At 34.3% G+C, this 20,957-nt stretch overlaps 4 protein-coding genes and 1 long non-coding RNA gene across 11 annotated transcripts; 3 read left to right on the top strand and 2 right to left on the bottom strand.

The window, feature by feature from the left end:
• Positions 1-426: 426 nt before the first annotated feature.
• LOC133818212 (ABC transporter B family member 26, chloroplastic-like) lies at positions 427-6,097 on the bottom strand. 6 transcript variants are annotated; one of them, XM_062250955.1, is made up of 19 exons: positions 5,440-5,514; positions 5,294-5,351; positions 5,119-5,223; positions 4,982-5,024; positions 4,405-4,449; positions 4,157-4,279; positions 3,959-4,062; positions 3,707-3,761; positions 3,454-3,524; positions 3,207-3,309; positions 2,721-2,931; positions 2,425-2,498; positions 2,163-2,219; positions 2,000-2,074; positions 1,823-1,897; positions 1,469-1,750; positions 1,332-1,396; positions 1,197-1,257; positions 427-910 (listed from the first exon to the last, which is right to left on the bottom strand). In XM_062250955.1, exons 3-19 carry the CDS (start codon positions 5,178-5,180, stop codon positions 827-829), a joined length of 1,590 nt encoding a protein of 529 aa, XP_062106939.1. In that variant the 5' UTR covers positions 5,181-5,223; positions 5,294-5,351; positions 5,440-5,514; the 3' UTR covers positions 427-826. The 6 variants fall into 6 exon arrangements, with proteins under 6 accessions (XP_062106939.1, XP_062106934.1, XP_062106936.1 ...); XM_062250950.1 differs by lacking the exon at positions 5,119-5,223 and having other exon boundaries at positions 5,224-5,351; positions 5,440-6,097; XM_062250952.1 differs by lacking the exon at positions 5,119-5,223 and having other exon boundaries at positions 1,469-1,591; positions 5,224-5,351; positions 5,440-6,097.
• A 218-nt stretch (positions 6,098-6,315) lies between these two features.
• On the top strand, positions 6,316-8,967 carry LOC133818213 (uncharacterized). 2 transcript variants are annotated; one of them, XM_062250957.1, is made up of 3 exons: positions 6,316-7,117; positions 7,992-8,096; positions 8,181-8,967. In XM_062250957.1, the coding sequence occupies exons 1-3, from the start codon at positions 6,956-6,958 to the stop codon at positions 8,394-8,396; spliced, it is 483 nt and encodes a 160-aa protein (XP_062106941.1). In that variant the 5' UTR covers positions 6,316-6,955; the 3' UTR covers positions 8,397-8,967. The 2 variants fall into 2 exon arrangements, with proteins under 2 accessions (XP_062106941.1, XP_062106940.1); XM_062250956.1 differs by having other exon boundaries at positions 8,172-8,966.
• Positions 8,968-9,607: 640 nt separating this feature from the next.
• On the bottom strand, positions 9,608-10,369 carry LOC133818211 (uncharacterized). Its single transcript, XR_009885826.1, has 2 exons — positions 10,278-10,369; positions 9,608-10,162 (listed from the first exon to the last, which is right to left on the bottom strand). It is a non-coding gene; the product is annotated as an uncharacterized LOC133818211 (long non-coding RNA).
• Positions 10,370-12,158: 1,789 nt separating this feature from the next.
• On the top strand, positions 12,159-16,083 carry LOC133818210 (uncharacterized). The gene is made up of 6 exons (XM_062250949.1): positions 12,159-12,337; positions 12,448-12,539; positions 12,656-12,755; positions 13,450-14,302; positions 14,467-14,600; positions 14,999-16,083. The coding sequence occupies exons 1-6, from the start codon at positions 12,243-12,245 to the stop codon at positions 15,867-15,869; spliced, it is 2,145 nt and encodes a 714-aa protein (XP_062106933.1). The 5' UTR covers positions 12,159-12,242; the 3' UTR covers positions 15,870-16,083.
• Positions 16,084-18,076: 1,993 nt separating this feature from the next.
• Positions 18,077-20,051, top strand: LOC133818209 (uncharacterized). The gene has a single exon (XM_062250948.1). It carries the CDS (start codon positions 18,322-18,324, stop codon positions 19,765-19,767), a length of 1,446 nt encoding a protein of 481 aa, XP_062106932.1. The 5' UTR covers positions 18,077-18,321; the 3' UTR covers positions 19,768-20,051.
• Positions 20,052-20,957: the final 906 nt, after the last annotated feature.

Below are 20,957 nucleotides of genomic sequence, written 5' to 3'. Positions count from 1 at the left end.
GTGGAAGAGAAGGTTTTGTGAATTTTTGATATAATGGGAGGGGTATTTTGGGTATGGGAGGAAAGTTTAGCATTAATTTGAAAATATTATTAATGTTGGGATTTTTTGGTAATATTATGTATTATTAGAGATAAAAAGTGAAATTTCCCTAACATAATTCTCTCTATACCCTGAAGTTTAACCTATGTAAGGTGAACACAATAAACTCAACTAAACAGGAGGAGTGAGGTTGAGTGATTTAGGAAAGAAGCCTTTAGGGAAGAAGCTTAATGGGTTCTGTTTTAGAGGGTATAATAGGTTCAGCATATGAAATAGTGGGCACTTTAATAAAAGTTTAAAATTGTGGGTATAAACGAAAGTACTTAATTAAAAACGGGTATGTATATAGTATTTTTTGGCATGACTATTTTTGAGAAAACGCTTGGATTTTTAAATATCTTCATCCCATTTAATATTTATACAACGAATTCATCAAATAAAAAACATAAAACATATATATTTTGAAATATATATATATATATATATTAATTATAATACATAAAAGGTGCAGATTTGGTGTGAAGAAAGTAATACCACCACGGCACCACCGTCCCGTCCCACCCCATCAATTTTTAAACAGCGAATTCCCTCCCTGTTATCTGTCCCGTTTATTTCAGAGAAAATTATACTATTAGAGACAGATCACCACAGTACACTGCCTTGCCAGGTCAAATTACCATCCCTAAGCTAAGTGAGTCCACGAACCAGGTCGAATCCTCAAAGCAGGGATGCCTGATGGAGTAGTATCAGACAGAAGGAGCCACACAATGAACCTAGTTAGCTAAAATCAAGCCAAAAGACCCTCTGTCTGAGCTCGAACTAAGTTTGCATAAAATTCATCTTTTAACATGAGCTCTAAGTGGTTCCCCATCTGTATACACAAACAATGAAGCAAATGATAAGTACATGTGTATGTGTTAATCAAGAATCACTGTGTTTGAATAGCTGACTCTATGACACTAATCTTTTACTCAAAAGAACACTAATTACACAACAGCAACCAGTGGTGTTTAGTTTAGTATAATTGTAATTTAGTACTGCTCTAATTAGCTATATCCCGTATGCACCACAATACAGTGGCCCATTTACTGATATAATGTGTTCCCCATGAGGAAAGCAAAGGCCACTGTTTTGATCACAAAGTCGATATGTCTAACCTCAATGACTCGGCCGCTGTCCATAACTATGATTCTGTCAGCAGCTTTGATTGTAGAGAGCCTGCAAAACCATTGCCCGTAATTGTCAATCACATAAAAGGTGGCAAAGTAGGATGAGCGAAATGAGAAATTCACCTATGTGCTATGACAATAACAGTTCTTTTGGATTTCAGGTCATTCCTGAATGCATGGATAACCCCCTAAAGGATAAAGAGTATCATCAGAGTGAGGAAGCAGTGCTAATAAACTTGAAAAATGTTGAAACAACTTGCCTTGACATAATGTTCACTTTCAGAATCTAGAGCACTAGTAGCTTCATCGAGGATCAAAATAGCAGGGTCTCTAAGAATGGCCCTAGCAATAGCTATTCGCTGCTTTTGGCCCCCACTGAGTAACTTGTCATCAACAAGGGTTTCATAACCATCAGGGAAAGATGAGATGAAATCATGTGCATATGCCTGCTTGGCTGCACATTCTATGTCTTCCTGTTTAATGTCTCTAGAGCAGCCATATTTGATATTTGACTTGACATCCATATGAAACAGATGGGGTTCCTATCTAACAAGAAAAATTAGATGTAATTTTCTAGGTGGCTTATCAAATGTCTAGCTAATTGGTATTCTTACCTGTTCAACTAAACCAATTTTTTCTCTCATCCACCTGACATCCAGCTCTTTAAGAGGGATACCATCAATGTAAATCTGCAGTTCAATTGCACCTTTTATATGAGATACAAGTTTCCACATTCAACTCTTACAGTGCCCTTTACAGAAGGTCACGTAACATGGAAGAACTGAGGTTACCTGACCACTGATGGGCTCATAGATACGAAGCAAGAGATTGATTATTGTGCTCTTCCCACTACCATTTGGGCCGACCTTGGAAAATTTAGATGCAATTAGTCTGAGTGCTTTTGTGAAAGAATCATGTAGAAAAACACAAGTAAAAAGTAGAGATAATTCATACAATTGCAATGACTTCATTTGCTTCTATAGAAATGTTTACACGATCTAAAACCAGTATCTAGTAAATGCAGAAGAAAAGTAAAAAATTAAGTTAATCTCCAATCTGGGAAACAAAAAAAACATTAGTACCAATGAAGTCACTTAAAGAATCAAGCAATCTACATAATACACTTCTATAAAGACTCAAATCTTTCTTTCTCTAAAACCTACATCCATGTATTCCTTCAAACTATTATCATTATGTGATAAGAGGTATATCATACTTTCATCCTTGAAGCATAGCAAAACGATACATTCACAAACTGAATGTGTCCCATAATCTTCTGTAATTTCTCACCTGTAGACAGGGGAATGCTCATTAACTAAAACATCTTTAGAGAATAAAAATATTGGATATATAAATAGCTACACTTTTAGTTTTAATGAGGATAAATGTCGTTGACTTCTAGATTATAGTTTGTAAAACATATCAAACAAGGAACCTAATCACATGTTGCATAGTCCGAAGTCATTAACCAGAAGAATCTATGAGTGGCCTTGAGATAAACAGTGAACTTGCCTTTTGATAGAAATTGATTACTGGGCACAAGATTCATTAATTGAAAAACTTCCTCACTTGCTCCAACAGACTGCACTAATGTTGATACACTGTCTGTGACCCTCCAAGTGGCAAAAATTAACCATTCACAGTATAAAACATACTTAGTAAGATGCTCAGGCGTTACATGACCACTTAGAATTGACATTCCTCCCAAAAGAACTGCAAAAACCTGTAAAGCAGGTTGTTTGATAAACTGAAATTTAGATTAGAACTAGTTAAATACAGGTTGAATAAAGCTATATGAATGAACAAATACAAAACTGTTTTAGAGTATTTACAATGGTACAACAATAAATAAGAAAAATATCAAATTAGCAACCATAATGATTAAGAATTAAAGCATAAAACACAGTGTGTCTAACAAGTGACCAGTGAAGTACAAAATCAACTGCTCATTCATGAGTCCATTTTATGATTTCCAAACAACCTACAGATAAACTTTACCTGTGTTGAACGGTATAGAGTAAAAAAGCTAAGATTCCAGAGTCCATAAGCCACACTTTCTCGCATAGTTATGAAACTAATTTTATCCAGCCAGTGGTTGAACCTAACATAATATAGGATGAATCACATAATCATTATCACAGCTTGCACATGTATATACATGCCTTGGATGCCGAAGTTTATGACTAAAGCAAAATTAAAAAAAGCATGGAGATGCCAAGAGGAAATTAACATCAAAGATCATTACCTTCCTTCTTCTTTTTCTTCTGTCTCATAAATCCGGACAGTTCTTATCAAAGAAAATGTTTCTCGTGCAACCTACATGGAAACAATAGAAAAAAAATCATATTACAATGTTTTCATATGACCAAAACTACAAATTAAATTGGATTATACTTTTACATTTTCAATTCACAAATAATTCAAACCAGTTTGGTTTATAATTTTTTAAATTCAATTAAAACAAAGCTCAAACCAATTTGGTTTACATTTCAGCATACCTCATTAGCACCAGCGGTGAAATCTTGTGTCAACTTTGCAGCATTCTTTTGATACCTTGAGGGAAAAATAAGAAAGCATGACTATGTTCATTATATGTATAAAGAAAATATAATGAACATATTCATATCCAAAGTATAACTTTCTTCTCTGTAGACTATAGTAGTACCCTTTTGTTTCAGAAATAAGACAGCAGTTTTAAGAGAATAATCCAAAGGCAAAACTCAAGCGCAGATAGTAGTTGAGATGCATACCAACTATAATGATGAAAAATTGTAGATAATACAGAGCATATCACCACTGCAGATAATGCGAGAGGCCAAGATAACATCAACAAATTTACCAGTGCCCCTGTCCCCTAAAAGTATAAGTTTAACTTTAACTTAGGCTCTCATCATTAAGGACAGATAAAGAGATGTAATTTAACAGAGAAAAATGTTAAATACAAAAACCTGAAGTAGATTCCGTAAAATTAAGTTAATATCATTCCCAATGACACTAGAAAGCCGTTGGCAGTCTGCCCCAAGCCTGCTTGTCAAATCCCCAATAGTTTCTCTATCGAAAAAGGATATATCCTACATCAAGAAAGCAGACAGTACAGTCTATTCTTTGAATAATTTTGCCTAAAATAGCATGTTCAGAAAAACTGTTGCTCGAATACTTGCCGAAAGTTTTACAATTGCTATAGGAGGCACAAAACCTGAAAGATGATCACAGAATATAGAGTTTCTCTTAGTCGCCTGACCTGCAATATGCAAATGGAGCACTAGATGATTACATATTCAGTTTGCATACCAAAGAACATATGCAAATTCAATACATGTTGGTCCTGAGATGATGCATATTGCAGTGTAAAACAAGAACTCTTAGTTCAAGAATTACTTTGAACGCTATCCACAATGAATCATGAGAATATAAAATGTTTTAAAGTACCCCATTTATCACATAATAAGGGTAATTAATATCATAAATTTCTACTGAATGCCAAGCCTGAAGATTCCTTTGAGTTGCTCATTCCAACCAGACCTATGAGAAATGAGAATACCATCATTGTTTGCAAAAGGGCATTGGAAGAATCTCAAACTGTTTTACATGCTTTTCTTCCCAAGAGTTGTGACACACCTCTATAACACATTAAAAGATGAATTATCCAAAGAAAGTCTACAAATTACAACATTCATAATGACAATCACTATGCAGTGAAATATTTGAATCCCATTTTAGACTTTAACTCGTGTCCATAAAAATTTCTTAAGAAGAGAGGGAAGGGGACTTACCAAAATTGTATTAACAACTGCGAAACAGCCACTTCGGATACCGCTGAAATTCGACGCAAAACATTATTTCAATAACATAACAAATAGTCTTAAACAATAATGAGACTATATATATATATATATATATTTAAATCAACCTGTGAGAACCCTTTTTTCCTTTTGGTATGAATAATCGATTCTTTACTAACAGTGTAAACATGGTGAGCAGTGCTTCTCTAAAACTGCAGAGAACAAAAACCAACCTGCAAATTCCAGAGATGAGACACAGTAGAACCAGTAACTGCGAGTTCCTATAAAAAACCATGGAATCACCTCGTTGAGCTGAAAAAATAACTGCGGTCAATATAGCAGGCATTGAAATCTCAGAAACCTGCAAAAAGAAAACATATGTGAGAAAATGGACATTCAAGTATAAGTTATTTCTATTAATATTTTATTTAATAGCAGCTCAAACTCACCGCGGCTCCGATCAAAGCACCACATCCCACGAAGACAATCCACCTATCGTCCCCAATCAACTCCCACATTCTCCGAATAGCGAACGACGCCGTAACAGGTTTCGCCGCTGGGAATTGCGGTACTTCATCTTCCTGATCATCATGTAATCTCCACCAACTTCCGTGTGGTAGAACCGAACCGAAAAATCGAGCCCAATCTTCGACTATTGTTTCGCCGCCGTCTTTTTCAAGTTTCGAAGAACAGAAAGGGCGAAGAAACGCAGAACTGTGGGCTCGGAAACGAAAAGAGCGGAGATTGGAGTGTATGCTTTGAAATCGCCATTGGTGTTTTTTCGTCAAAGCAAGAGTTGAACTTTCGGGACAGTGGTTTGGGAAATGTAGATAAGCGGTGCTAAGTGAGGAAATGTTAGAGTGGTGGAGAACGGCCATGGAAATGTAAATTAGAGAAATGTGAATGGTTGTTTTGGTAGTGTCGACGGGAACATCGTGGTCTGCATAGCGCGCAGCGATGAAGCTTTTGACGACAAGTAACGGAACTTCAGTTATCAAGAGTCGTGTATTCATGGTATTGAGTTATATAACCTTCTTCACCGAACAGTTTAACTATATAACCCTCTTATGATTCAAATATGTATATTTTTTTTATTAATTTTTTTTTTACAATTTTAGTAATAAAATTACTAATATATCCCTACTCTAAAACTTAATATTAATATTAAACTTAACATTACAATACAGAGAGCATCTCACACAACAGAGACACTTGCTTTCATACAACTTAGCAGGTTCTCTGGTCATCTCATTCTCTCTATCTCAGCTAAAAGTGTTCTCCATTTGAGCTAGCTTAGTATTTTTTAAGAGTCCAAGCTTGTTTAGCCATTTGATCACACTATTTATCTTCTTCAATTTTTTTTCTTCAAACAAAGGTATGTAATTTTAAATCTTAAATAAGAACAAATTGCAACTTGTTTCTATGAGTGGATTAAAAAAACTTGATAGACAACTACTTTGATTTTTGTTCTAGCTAGAGTTTTGTTATTAGTGGGTAAATTTGTTTTTTTCTTTATATATTCTTGATGATATTAAAAAATGCAAATCATATGTTTGTGAAAATGCCTCAATGAACTAACTTTATTAAATTAGATTGAGATTTTCAACTCATATACAATATGTGATGCTGCTTATGGTTTGATATTTGAAATGAATATTTACATTGTTTGTACTACTTCATTATATTTTTTTGTTAAAAAAATATATTGGATATGTGATGAAGGGTGTACATATTAGCTTAGTTTTATAATTGATATGTTAACAATCTTGTTTTTATTGAAGATTACAGTCATGGTGCATAATCACTTCAAGTCAATTTCCTTAGACTCATATATTCAAATAGATCTTATAATAGTGTTTGGGTAATGATATTTTTATGTAAATTTGCTTTCTATTAGCGTTTTTAGGTGGATCGACTGTCCAATTAGCCAAGCTCAACCCTTATACACTCTATTTCTTGGATTCCATGGCACGGACAAAAGTACCAAGCATTAGAGATTCACAACAACCGATTCAACGACGGTTGATTATTCACGAATCTAGTCCGGAGTCGTGCTCGAAATCATCGGATTCTAGTGTGCCACCAACACCTCCAGCAAACACAACAATGACTCAATCTAATAATGAGGTAAATGAAGTTAAATACATTTTTTCTATTCTTGTACTTTTTTATTAGATAATATATTTAATTGAAATCAATTAACTATAAATTTAGAGCACTAAAGGCATGATTTGAAAAATATTGGTCTAAAATGTAGAACTCAACCAAAACAAGTAGAGCTCAAGGGTTATGGTTGAAATTTTAAAAAATGCTATGAACTTTCAATTTAGAGCTCGACTAGCTTGAGTCGAGATTTGCAAAGTCTAATTGATAGAATAGAGCTCGACCATATATAGTTGATATTTCCAAAGTCTAATTGATAGCATAGAGCTCGATCGGTGAGTAGAGCTCGACCATATATTGTTGAGATTTCCAAAGTCTAATTAAAATTATAGCATAGAGCTCGACTGATGTGAGTAGAGCTCAACCAATGAGAGTAGAGCTCGACCGATGAAAGTGGAGCTCAACCATACAAAGTGGATATTTTCAAAGTCTAATTGAAATTGTAGAATGGAGCTCAACTAGTGTGAGTCAATAAATACCATAAATAGTCGAGAGTTCCAAAACATAATTGAAATTGTACCATAGAGCTCAACTAGTGTGAGTAAAGCTCTACTGATGTGAGTAGAGCTCAACCATACATAGTAGAGATTTCCAAAGTCTAATTCGTTGTAGAAAAGAGCTCAACTGGTATGAGTAGAGCTCGATTGGTGTGAGTAGAGCTCGACCATACATAGTCGAGATTTCAAGGCTTAAGTAGAGCTCTACCAAACATGGTTGAGATTCCAAAATTTTAATGAAATTTTCATAGGTTTTCTCAACTAGAGTGGGTAGAGCTCGTCTAACATGTGTTTTATTCTATTGATTAAAATTTTATCTTTCCCTTGTATTTAATTACTAGGTACATAATGAAGAAGAGTCAGTGACATGTTCTAAGAAACAATCAGAATCACATGTTGATGAACAATCAAATTCTTCCTCTGTGCCACGACAGAATACACTTCCAGTAAGTTTTATTTTGTAATATATTTAATTTTTATGTTATTTATTATTGAGAAATATGATATTTAATTTATTGCAGATCGAAAAGATTCCTCGATTGAAGCCTATATTAGAGGAGAATGAACACTTTGAGTGCAAGATAGGTGTAAAAAGTAAAGTGGATGATGTCACAAAACTTATCAATGATGTACTAAAGAATGACCCGACCAACTTAAAATTGTTCAAGGAATCTCCACTCGGCCACTTTCTTGAACTTAAGAACTATGAACATTCAAATCAAGTGATGTGGTTATTACTCATTTAAGAAGCCGACTATGATAGAGAATCAGAGATGTGGTTTGTTGTTAATGAGGTACCGATCTGATTCTCGTTGATGGAGAATGCATTAATATCTGGGCTAAAATGCTCAGAATATCCAAAAGGTTGGAAAAGTCAAGTTAAGTCAAACACATTTAGAGACAGACACTTTCGTGGGAAAACAATAGTTAGCATTGACGATGTGAAGGCCAAATTTACACAAATGTCCAACCCAAACCAAAATAAAAAAAGGTCAAAGGAATGTAAATGTATAGCCAAGCTCTACTCATATCAGTTGAGTCATATTGTAAAGGTTCTACCAAACTCAACCATGTATAGTCGAGCTCTACTCATGTCAGTCGAGCCATATAGTAAAGGCTCTCAAAACTCAACCATGTATAGTCGAGTTCTACTCTTATTAGTTGAGCTATACTGTAAAGGTTCTACCAAACTCAACCATGTATAGTCGAGCTCTACTCATGTCAATCAAGCCATATAATAAAGGCTCTCAAAACTCAACCATGTATAGTCACATTGATTAAGATTCAATTATTCTTATCAAACACATTGTCACGTCTTCTATCTACTATATATAAATTATCCCATTTAATTAATACAATAATGTTCATGCCAATATTTTACTAATAAATAAAATTGTCAATATAATTAATAAATTAATTGTACAAAAAATATTTGTACTTTCATAATTTTTCTAGACTAAATTGTCACATTTGTTAAGATTCAGTTATTCTTATCAAATACATTGTCACGTCTCCTATCTACTTTTTACTATACATAAATTATCACATTTAATGAATACAATAATGTTCATGCCAATATTTTACTAATAAATAAAATTATCAATATACTTAATATATTAATTTTACAAAAATATTTGTATTTTCATAATTTTCCTAGACAAAATTGTCACATTTATTAAGATTCAATTATTTTTATCAAACATATTGTCACGTCTCCTATCTACTATACATAAATTATCGCATTTAATTAATACAATAATGTTTATGCTAATATTTTACTAATAAATAAAATTGTCAATATAATTAATAAATTAATTGTACAAAAAATATTTGTATTTTCATAATTTTCCTAGACTAAATTGTCACATTTGTTAAGATTCAGTTATTCTTATCAAACACATTGTCACATCTCCTATCTACTATACATAAATAATCACATTTAATGAATACAACAATGTTCATTCAAATATTTTACTAATAAATAAAATTGTGAATATAATTAATAAATTAATTGTACAAAAATATTTGTATTTTCATAATTTTCCTAGACAAAATTATCGTATTTATTAAGATTTAATTATTCTTATCAAACACATTGTCACAAGCTCGATCACCCATAGTTGAGCTATACTCATGTCAGTTGAGCTCTAAGATGAAATTATCATTAGTTTTCCAAATCTCGATCGTTAACAGTTGAGCTCTACTCACATCAGTTGAGCTTTATGCTAAAATATTTATCAATCTTTGCAAAGCTCAACCATCCATGGTCAAGCTCTACTCATGTCAGTTGACCTCTATGATGAAATTATCATTTGTCTTCCAAATCTCGACCGTTGACAGTTGACCTCTACTCACATCAGTAGAGCTCTATGCTGAAATATTTATCAATCTTTTCAAAGCTCAACCATCCATGGTCGAGCTTTACTCATGTCAGACGAGTTCTATAATGGAATATTTATCAATCTTTTGGCTTCAGTGTCTCTTTTCCAACTGGTAACTTTTGCTGCACACACTGACCAATTGCATGACTTCTCAATACATTTTGTCATATATAATGACTTGGTAGATTTATTAATTTCCATCTCAAAGCAAGCCTTTATTACAATATCATTCAACTTAGTTTTTACCTCGTCCTTGTTCTTGAATTCTTGACCAATTGCCAAATCTGATCCATCTGGGAAACTAAACGGGTCTTCACTAGTGACTTGATTTTGTTAGTCGTGATTGTCTGATGGATCATAGTAGTTGAGTGGGTCAATGTCATCTGGAGTTGGAGATGATGATGTTGTCCTTTTGTTAAGAAGGTCCATATGTTCATAACCTATATTAACACAACTTTCGCCTGGTGCAGAAGCAGCATCACAAATATTATTTTTAATGTAGAATTCACGGTCAAAGAAATCATCTATTAAACTTTGTTCATTTTCTTTTATTCCACGTTCAACTTCCCTATCACAATATCTTCTCTCTTATGATGCTAAAACTGTCGTCAAGATTGTTGTTAAGGTGGAATAGATCCTTCAACAATTGTACACTTATGATGCAAATATTTAGTTCTAACATTCAAATGTAGAAAGATTCAAAATTTAAAATACTAATGTCGACTAAGTCCAATTGAGCTCAACTACTATTTTAACCATAAATAATTGAGCAATAATTGAGCTCAACCATGCACCCTTGTTTGGTTGAGCTCAACTGTACATAGTCGAACTAGTATCTCACCCATGTTTGGTCGAGCTCTACTGTAACTATCATCTCAACTGAACCCAATTAGGCTCAACTGTGCATAGTCTATAACCATTTTCTGGTTTTTGAGTTGAAAATGTCAATTTTTCGAAGTGAAACTCACAAAGAAGATAATACACAGATCTCAACTGTGTACTGTTGAGCTCGACTGTGCACAGTTGAGCTCTCAACTGTGCACAGTCGAGCTCAACTGTGCACAGTCGAGCTCAACTGTGCACGGTCGAGATCTACGTATCATATTCTTCGTGAGTGCTCTCAACTGTGCACAGTCGAGCTCAACTGTACACAGTCGAGATCTGCGTATCATCTTCTTCATGAGTTTCACTTCGAAAATCGTCATTTTCAACTCAAAAACCAAAAAATGGTTATAATATGGCTCACAATATACTTATATATATTTTTTATCACATTTACATGAAAAAACAAACATCTAAGCCAATAAAATACAACTTTCTTTATTTTCACATTCAAATCAAAAATTAAAAAGTTAGGGTTTTTCACTTACTTTACCTTAATGTAATTGCTTTTTTTCTAACAATGTCACTGAAATAGATAAGTAAGTGTGTCACAACATAATTCTTCTATAGAGTTTGAAGAAGAAATGATGGATGGAGAAGAAAAGGATCAACCCTATTTTTTTTTTCAGATTTTTTTTGGAACATCTTATTTTTGTTCTTCTTTTAATTAAAAATAACAATAAAAATAAAAGGGGCATTATTGGAATACCAAAGTTTCATTAAAAGAGGAGGTTAGTGCAGCTAAAATTTGAAAAATGGAGGTTACAAAGCTAATAGAAAAACTTTTTAAGGTTATATAGCTTAATTATCCTGTCTTCATGAGTAGTAGTAAAAAAAAAAACCAATTCACCACACTTTTCCAGAAAAATATCCTCAATTTACTTAATTGCAATTTGGCTTATTAGCAAATTAAAAAACACAACTATAATGTAATCCTCTATTGCCAACTTTGTTGAATTTTAAGTTTTGTATGTTTTAGTTATAAGTTTTTTGGTAAGTTGTATGTCTTTTTATTTTTGGTCAGTTTTTTTCCATCTAAAGTTGTTAAAAAAGTTTGAACCTATCTCTAAATCTATTTAATTACTCTTTCAAGGAAGTGATATTTTTAAAAATCTCCCTAAAAATGGATATTAATAAGATCTTATGAGGCCCATTTTCATTGTATAGCCCAAAATTCAAAGCCCAAGATCCAATCCAAGCTCTGGTCTCTCCCCCAACATACAAATTCAACTTCTTTCCTCCACTAACAGTTTTGAAATGTTCTCAGACTGGAATTGTTACTTCTAACAGAGCATTAGCTTAAGCTTCACCACTCTACCTTCGGTAACTATGGCCGAGAACGAGACTCCTCCTCCTCGTAAAGCCAAACAACGCCCAATCGTACGCTTGGGGATCTTCCTCATCTCTCATAGCTTTCTATTCAGGTACTCTTTCTTCTTTATATTCGCTTAGAGATCCGATTCAGAACTTTAAATTAAAGCAATATCTAACTAGCAATGACTTTGTTTTTGCTGAATTTTGGGAAATCTATCAGCCTTGTTTGCTGCACTGCCGGTGTTATTGCTCTTCTTCTTCTGCCGATTCTCGCCAAGAACACCTACATTTCTGAAAATGCCCTCATGCCAGGTCTATTGCATCAATCTTTTAAAAATAATTATTTCATTACGACAGTGATTAGTTAGCTCGATCATATGCATAGGGACGATCATTTTGTTGAAATACGAGTAGAATTTATTTTACAGGTTCAGCAAATCCCATGCTCTCCAGTCAAGAGGCTTCAGAGGCGAATAGCTTTGTCAAGGATTTAATATCTTTAAAGTCGAAGTCTCGAGGTGCAGGCATGTATGTGCTTTCTTCGAATAATATTTGATTTAAACAGTTTTTTTATTTTTTCCTTTGCTTAGGCTTGAATCAATATTCTGAAAGATTAGTTTAATATATATATCATGAATTCGGTATTAGAGCACATGTTAACGACCGCCCATTATAATTTTTTTACCTATTAGATTAGGTATGGGAATGGCTTGATCATTTAAATCCTGGGACTGAGCACATGACCCATTATAATTTTTTTACCTATAAGATTAGGTATGGGTATGGCTTGATCATTTAAATCCTGGGACTGATTATTGAAGTAGCAAAGCTTAACATGTACTAAAGTTCGTGTAGCTATTCTGAGAAGTCATAAATTTACATGTTTCAGAGATATAGTTCTTTTAACTTGTTGGCATTATTTGTGTATTGCGTTGGATGCCTGCATTTTAAAATCGTCTTATTTATTTATTGGTGACCAACACATTACTATGATTTTATTCAAATTTTTCTCCAGTCACATAGAAAAATATTTAAGAAGTCATGTCCCATTTTCTGGGTGAGTTATTAACAATAGTAGCCTACTGTCTATTTTGCAATTATTTGGTCGTCTGCTTCAGTTCCCTTCATCACTTCTGCGTTGGTTATTGAGAATCAGTTGTTCCAAGCTCGGACATTTATCTGCTCTTATTTGCACTTTTTAACCTGTAATATTTTGATGCAGAGGGAGTCAGAGACTGATAGCACAATATATGTCTAACTTAGGTGCTGAAGTTGCCTATCACAAATTTCATCCTCAAATGGCACAGTTTCATCCACTACACTTTTTTTCTAGTCCTGATTCTAGAATAACTGAGCAGAACATCAGTTGTTCATCATATGGTACCAACACTGTTGGGATAATAAGAGCTTCACGTGGTGATGGAAAGGAAGCTATTGTCCTTGTAACACCTTACAACTCGGATAAAATTAAGCAAGGGGAGGCTTTGTCTCTAGGCATAGCATACTCGGTATTTTCCTTGCTAACTAGAGTCACTTGGTTGGCCAAGGATGTCATTTGGCTGGTTTCGGATTCCCAACATGGTGAACAAGCTGCAGTTACTGCCTGGTTGAGAGATTATCACATGCCAGTGTTCACTAATAAAATAGATGCAGAAATGTGTCCTGTAAGCAATAACTTGTATGAAATGAATGATTATCCAAACACAGAAAAAAAGATATATGATGGATTTAAGCGTGCTGGGACAATGGCTGTGGCCCTAGTTATTAAGGTAGTGGATAAAAGTGAAAGATTTGATGATAGTTTAATCATCAATGCTGAGGCATCTAACGGACAGATGCCAAACCTTGACTTAATAAATATTGTAAATTATTTGGCAGTGCATAGGCAAGGGTTTCGGGTAAAGGTGGAGAAATTATGGTCTCTACTTGACTCCCAATTGCTTCAGATTTTGGGAGAACTATTTGAATCAATCGGGAAAGTTGCAAGAAGCTTAAATCCCCAATGGATATTTGGTATCCCAGCATCTGATTATGTTGAGGGCATTGCAACTCTTGCAAGTTCATTGTATAACCAGGTACATCTACTTTTCATATGCATATTTGGAATGACATGATAGATCTTTATATTTTATTCAACAATTTCCATTATTATATCCTTTTGTACCATTTTTTAAAGAGTTTTTTGTTTATCTTTGAGTACTGATTTATGTCTATGCATGTATTCTTCCTTATATATTAGGCTTGGGGAGTTCCTACTGGTCCTCATGGTGCTTTTCGTGATTACCAAGTTGACGCAATTACTTTGGAGATTTCACCCAGAGCTTCTTTTGAAAGCATGACAAGGAGAAATGACTTCCTGCTGCGAGGTGGTCGGTTAGTACTTGAACTTTATCTCTTCCAATCAGTACTTGTAGTACTAGAAATTACCTTCATAAGTAGCCAGTGTCTACAACTGAAAATTGTAACTTGTAAGTGAACATTTCTACAGTAATGGCTGGCCATTTTTAGGATTGCTTCCAGAACCTCTAGGCACTAATTATTTTTTTCTGTTTTCTTAATTCAGTGGTCCTCATAGATATTTTTTTAAATGTTTTTGCTTACAGTGTCAAGTTTATTTTAACATATAAATTAATTCGTGATTTCTAAAGTGAATTTGCAGAAATTCTTTTATACGGAGCTTTAGTAAGAGCAATATATTTTGCTGTTATGATGACACTAGTTCCTTTTTTGGTATCATTTGGGTGAAGAGTGTGTTCCTTCTTTTGTTGCAGCTTAATTGAAGGAGTTGTGCGCTCAGTAAACAACCTTCTTGAGAAGTTTCACCAATCGTTTTTCCTCTACCTACTAACATCTCCCAGTAAATTTGTCTCAGTGGGAGTCTACATGATTGCTTTTGCACTTCTTGTTGCACCACTTCCTATGGTTGCAGCATCTCTCTATGCTGATGCTACTAACTTAAATTCTACGCAGAGAAAAGATAAATCCACTCAAGCTACTGACACTGATGAATCCAGCATTGCTCTCAGATCATGGAAATGGGTTAATGCTGCAAAGAAAGTATTTCTGGTTCACTTGTGGGGATCGGTTGTTTTGTTACTCCCTTATTTTATCTGTCAAATACCCAATTGCTCCCCAACAAGCAGCTTTTTGATCTGGTTCTTGCTTTCAATGCTTAGCTTTTTGATCATGTATTTGTTTTTGGCTTCTCCATTTTCTCAAGCCAATGCATCTCAAGTTCAAGTTGGAGAATGGGCTATCTTGAAATCAGTGACCATCTCAACTGCCTTTATCGGTTTGTGTCTCATGTCAGTTGTTAACTTCTCTACAGCAGAAATTGGGGGCTTACTTCTTGTTCCACTGTGTTTAATGGCTCATCCCATTAGACTTGATACTAGACTTCGGAGCTTAAGAACTCTTTCAAGAATGGCATGTAATCTTGTTTTTGGCTTTATTGGATTTCCACCAGTTACTTTTATGGTGTTGAAAGGTGCATTTGAAGGTTTCGACAGAGTTAATGTTGGTGACTTCTGGTGCTGGGTGGAATCTCTTTGGGCTTGGAGCAGTGCCACTTACCTTTATATAGGTATGGTTCACTTACCGTGCTGGGTACTGTGCACTCACATCTTGTTTCATCGTTGTTGACACATCACACTCAAAATTTTCATGTATTATTGATTAGTTAGATCATTAAATCAGAAAATTAAGAGCATTTTTATGCTGATATTATGTTTTATCCGGGGTGTCAAGTACTGGCCACTTAAGAGTACAAGTTCCCATCGGAATTTTTCATTTCCATTTTGAAAGCATTCTATACCACTCAGAAAATAGGTGATCTACGAGCAATGATTTTGTGGAACCTCATCTCTACCATTTTGTTTATCACATGGTTTTAGAGTACAATTATCGTCACATTCTATTAGGTTGTTCGGTTTGGAGATGAGTTTATGCACATGAACAACTTAATTGGAGCCAACTTTGAATTTCATTATTCATGTGGGGCAAGTGATTTTCATACGAATAGAGGGCTGCTTTTTCAGGGTTTTAACCTTAGTGTCTGGTTCAGTATGTATTGAAAGAACGAACCTGGATATTAATGAGTAAATTAAGTATCAAGGACCTTACAATATAACTCATTATAGTGTAGAGGTTGCTCTACTAACTTATTGTATCTTCTCTCTCGCAACACGCACAAATAGAAGTGAGAGGGTTCAGAAAGTGAAGGCAATGTTTATTTATTTTAAATTTTAAATTTTTTGGGAGGAGTGGGGGAGGTTAAAGAAAAGGGTTATAGGGACATTTTTTCAGGCAAGGAAGAAGTCCATTTTGCTTGGTGGTACTTGGGAATAGATAGTTGCAGGTTGCTTTTCACGCATATGATAAGTTATTTGGAAGTAAAAGGGATTGATTAGGACCCATTATCTTGTTGAAGTAATATCGTTCTCCTATCAAATTAGAATATTTAACTTTTTCTATGCTATCATTAAAGAAGATGCCGGAATTTTAAAGATCAAATTCTTCACCCACTCAAAAGAGTAAGGAATTTAGGCCATAAAAAAATTTAAAATGTTCTCATTGAAAATCTATTTTATTGTCTTTGGTGGCGCAAAGTTTCTACTTTCTATTCATTGGTGAAGTGAAGTAGCCACTTCATCTACTTTTTTTTAAATAATATATTATTAAATGTTTTAATGGTTGAAAATATAACCTTGGATGATATGAAGATGTGTTCAATTTTTTTTTCTTCTTCTTAATTAGGAAAATATAATCTACTTAATAGTGATAGATGTATTTTTTCCTCCATAATTAATAACTTCGTCTATATGAATCAATCAGCATATTGTGTGGGAAAGAGTATGGAAATATATAAATGGAGACGACCCTGACCTTTTAGCGGTTGGATGATATGGAATCGAGGAATCTTGTATGGAAAAAAAATTATAATTCACTAATAATACACACGGAGTTTCTTAGGTAGGTGGGGTATTACTTTTGCGCATTTTTAAATTTTGGTATTTGGAGAAATTATAACTCAATTTGTTTTGTATGATTGCGGATATGATAGTTATAGTATATATTTTGCAAATTTTGAATAATTTATCGTGCTGAAATCAAAGTTCAAATAATATGTTTTTCATGTCTAAAAAAAATCAAGCATGCGTGCAAGTGATTGTTCGAACTCTGAAGAAATTGGCGAGATGTCTGTTATAACTATTATGTACGTTATCTTATGAAAAAATTGAGTTATAATTTTTCTAGCCGAAAATAAAAAATGCCCTATAGTAGGAAGAAAGTAATGCTGCTACCTTGTTCAAGTATTCTTATCCGATAAATGAAATTGCGGCTTAAGTTGCTTGCAGGCCATTAAGTCTAAATTAGAGTTGAACAAATAAAAAAAATGCTTAAAGAATTCAATTTTTAGATTATTGTTTTTCTAATTGAAGCTATCCGAACAAAAAAAAAACCCAAAAGTAAGTTGGATGCCTCGTACGAGAAACTACTCATATATTGTGCTGTTCTAATATAATTGGGAACAAATTACAATAGTTAGATATTCCCAACTGTATCTGTAATATTTGAATTTGTTAGTTAAGCGTGAACTAACTTTACTGGAAACGTTTTATTGGTTGTCGAGTTAAACAGCTAACTTTCTATTTGTAAGTACGATGTAATAAAACCACTATATTTGACAACTACAAAGATAAGGTGAATTTTGAGGTGAGACAGATGGTGTAGTTGTACACCATACGTAGTTGACACAAAACAATATAATAATAATAATAATAATAATAATAATAATAATAATAATAATAATAATAAAGCTACTTGGAATTTTCCAAACTCCAAAGGAAACAATAACCAACCAGCCATGGCGTGAAAGATTTGGCTCCTCTTCCAGATTAAGCCTCAAAAAACATTACTTTATAAATTTCCCAAAACCCCATTTCAAGTATTCCCTTATTTTATTTTTCCAAGTCTACATCATTGCAAAATAAAAGCTGAGCCTCTCCTTTGTGGTTGGTAACAAAAAAACAGTTTGTGAAAGAAGAAGAATAGAGAAAAATAGAGTTTTGTGTGTGTGTTGAGAGAGAGAGAGATGGACAGCTTGCTTTGTGATGAGCTTCTTCAAGAAATCTTTCAAAGACTTCCACCATGTTCATCTTCTTCGGTCTCTTTGGTCTCAAAGCGTTGGCTCTACCTCTACCGTACTTCCAAGACGTCCCTCGCTCTCCAACTTACCCTTCAGAAATCCACAATTCCAGCTCTATCTACTCTTCTCTCTCACTACCCTTTTCTCTCTTCTCTCTCTATCATCCTTCCCCTTGAACCCACCACCGGCGACGGCGACGGCGACGGCCCTTTGGTGAAAACCACTTTCTCTGATGACCTCCTTCTCTTAGCCTCTTCCTCTTATCCTCGCCTTCACGGCCTCAGGTTCTTGGCTGGTCCTGTTTCTCGCTCCTCTCTAGTTTCTCTCTCTTCAACATGCACCCATCTCACATCTCTTTGTATCAATCTCTCGAGGCCTCTGTTCCTCACATGGCTTCTGAACTTTCCATTATTGAAGGAATTGTCAATCATGGTATGTCATGGGGAAGGCTTTGACCACGAAGTTAAGGACAATTTGGAATATGGGTTTTCTTCAAGTGATGATTTCGATGCAGAATTGGGCATAGAGAGCCTGTGCTTATCCGGGATTCGTACGGACGATTGGGGGATGGGTTGGCTATGGAGGAGCTGTGATAAGGTGAAGAAATTGCAGTTAAGGAGCTGTGAAAGCATTGGAGATGGAGGGTCTTTTTCGTCATTTACCAGGTGCTTGCAGGGAATTCAAGAGGTGGAGCTCAGAACTTGTAGGAGTATAGTTGATGGGGTTCTTCTAAAACTGGCTGAGTATTCTCACTCTCTTATATCTCTTTTGGTTTATGATGGTGGTAGTAGAGAAGGTCTACTTAGATTTTTCAGCCACTGCAGCTGTAATTTGCAAAAGCTTGATCTTCGTTTGCCTCTTGACCTTAACAATGACCATCTTTTGGCTGCTTCAGTCAATTTCAGGACCCTTTCAAGTCTTAGGCTCCAAAGTTGTTGCCTAGTTAGTGGTGAAGGCCTAAAGGCTCTTGGGGCAGCTATGAGTTCTGGGCTTGAAGAGTTGGCCTTAATTAACTGTGATGTAGTTGAAAGAGAGCCTGGTTTATTAACCACATTAGGACAAAACTTAAAGCAATTAAGGAAACTGGACTTGTCTTACAATGAAATGTTGCTTGATAAAGAGCTTATCTCTATGCTAGTTTCATGTCACTACTTGGTTGATTTGAATCTTAGAGGCTGCAAAGGGCTTGCTAATTCAGCTATGATTACCATGTCCAAGAGCTGCAAGCGTTTGGAGAATGTTGATATAATGAATTGTTGTGGGATTGAATCTGAGGCTGTTGAGTTACTTGTTCTGAATTCTCCTAAGCTGAGAAAGGTGCTAGTTGAGGAAAGCAAGCTCTCTCATGCTGCAAAGACTTGGGCATCTCTTAAATTTATCCAAGTTGTTTGATTTCTTTGGAAAGAAAATTATTTATATGTGAATAAATGTTTCAAATGAAACAGGTACATACATGTATTTCACACCACTTATTATGTTTATCATTGTAAATGTTTCTTTCTATGTTCTGACCACAAAAAGGAGCAATTTTTTTTGCTCGAAATGATTGTGTATCAAAACGTTTGATTTTTTTCTCCGATAAATTATGTGGCCTCGTTAAATTAAGAATCCTTTGTATTATTATCTTATGATTGTGCCAATGAAAAGAAAACAAAACGTAAATTATGATGTTTGAACTTGAATGATAAGTGAAAATGGACCAAACATGTTTTTGTATTCATTCTCCTAACTGCAATTAACAGTCATGTTATTCTAACGCATAAATTTCAATAATGTTCAGCTTGGACACCAAACAGAACTAAGTTTTGTTGACATATTGGTTGAAATTGATACTTAGATTTGGAAATTCATCTGGATTTGAATTGAATTTGTTTGCACTTATAGGTCCTCATTTTAATTTAATAACTTTAGGATAGTGAAAATTAAATTATGTCTTCTATTTGTTTCTTTGGGTACATATTATCTGGGCTCGGTTAGAACAATGCTGCCATTTATTTATAATGGTCACTCAGCATTTGAAGAGCACAATGATATGAAAGGCAGCCCCTTGTTTTCTTTTATTCTGAACCGGTTGAAAACTAATCATACAAATCTGTCCTGTAATGGGATTTCTTTTCTAAACTTAATGCCCAAAATCCACAATTTATGTCAAGGCCAGAATTGGGTTACGATGTATGCATTATTACATTTTATCTCCATTTCTGACACTTAATAAAAAAAATGGGACTTGCTTATAAATAGTTTCATTTTATGTTAATATGTATAAATTAAATCTTATTTTACATGTACAAATATTAATTAACAAGTATAAAAATCACATTGTATGTATATGAACGGGACCAATTCCAAACCGGGACAGCACTTGTTGCCACCACTCATGAAATTTATATGAATGGTTTTAAGTTATGAGCTTCTCAAATGCATTTCAAGCATTCCAATCGTGTTATTTAGTGTGTTGAAAACAAAATGGTAGATATTATTGTTGTTGTTGTGTAAAGTATGAAATGAATGTCCTTTTAACTTAATGCTAGATCATCTTCGTTGGAGTGTAAAAAAAGTAGGACATTGTTATATTTAACATA

This window comes from Humulus lupulus, chromosome 2, assembly GCF_963169125.1.
Source record: "Humulus lupulus chromosome 2, drHumLupu1.1, whole genome shotgun sequence".
In the NCBI taxonomy this organism is placed as follows: domain Eukaryota; kingdom Viridiplantae; phylum Streptophyta; class Magnoliopsida; order Rosales; family Cannabaceae; genus Humulus; species Humulus lupulus.
Note: the sequence above shows the minus strand (reverse complement) of the source record. Positions and strands in the feature narration are given on the sequence as shown.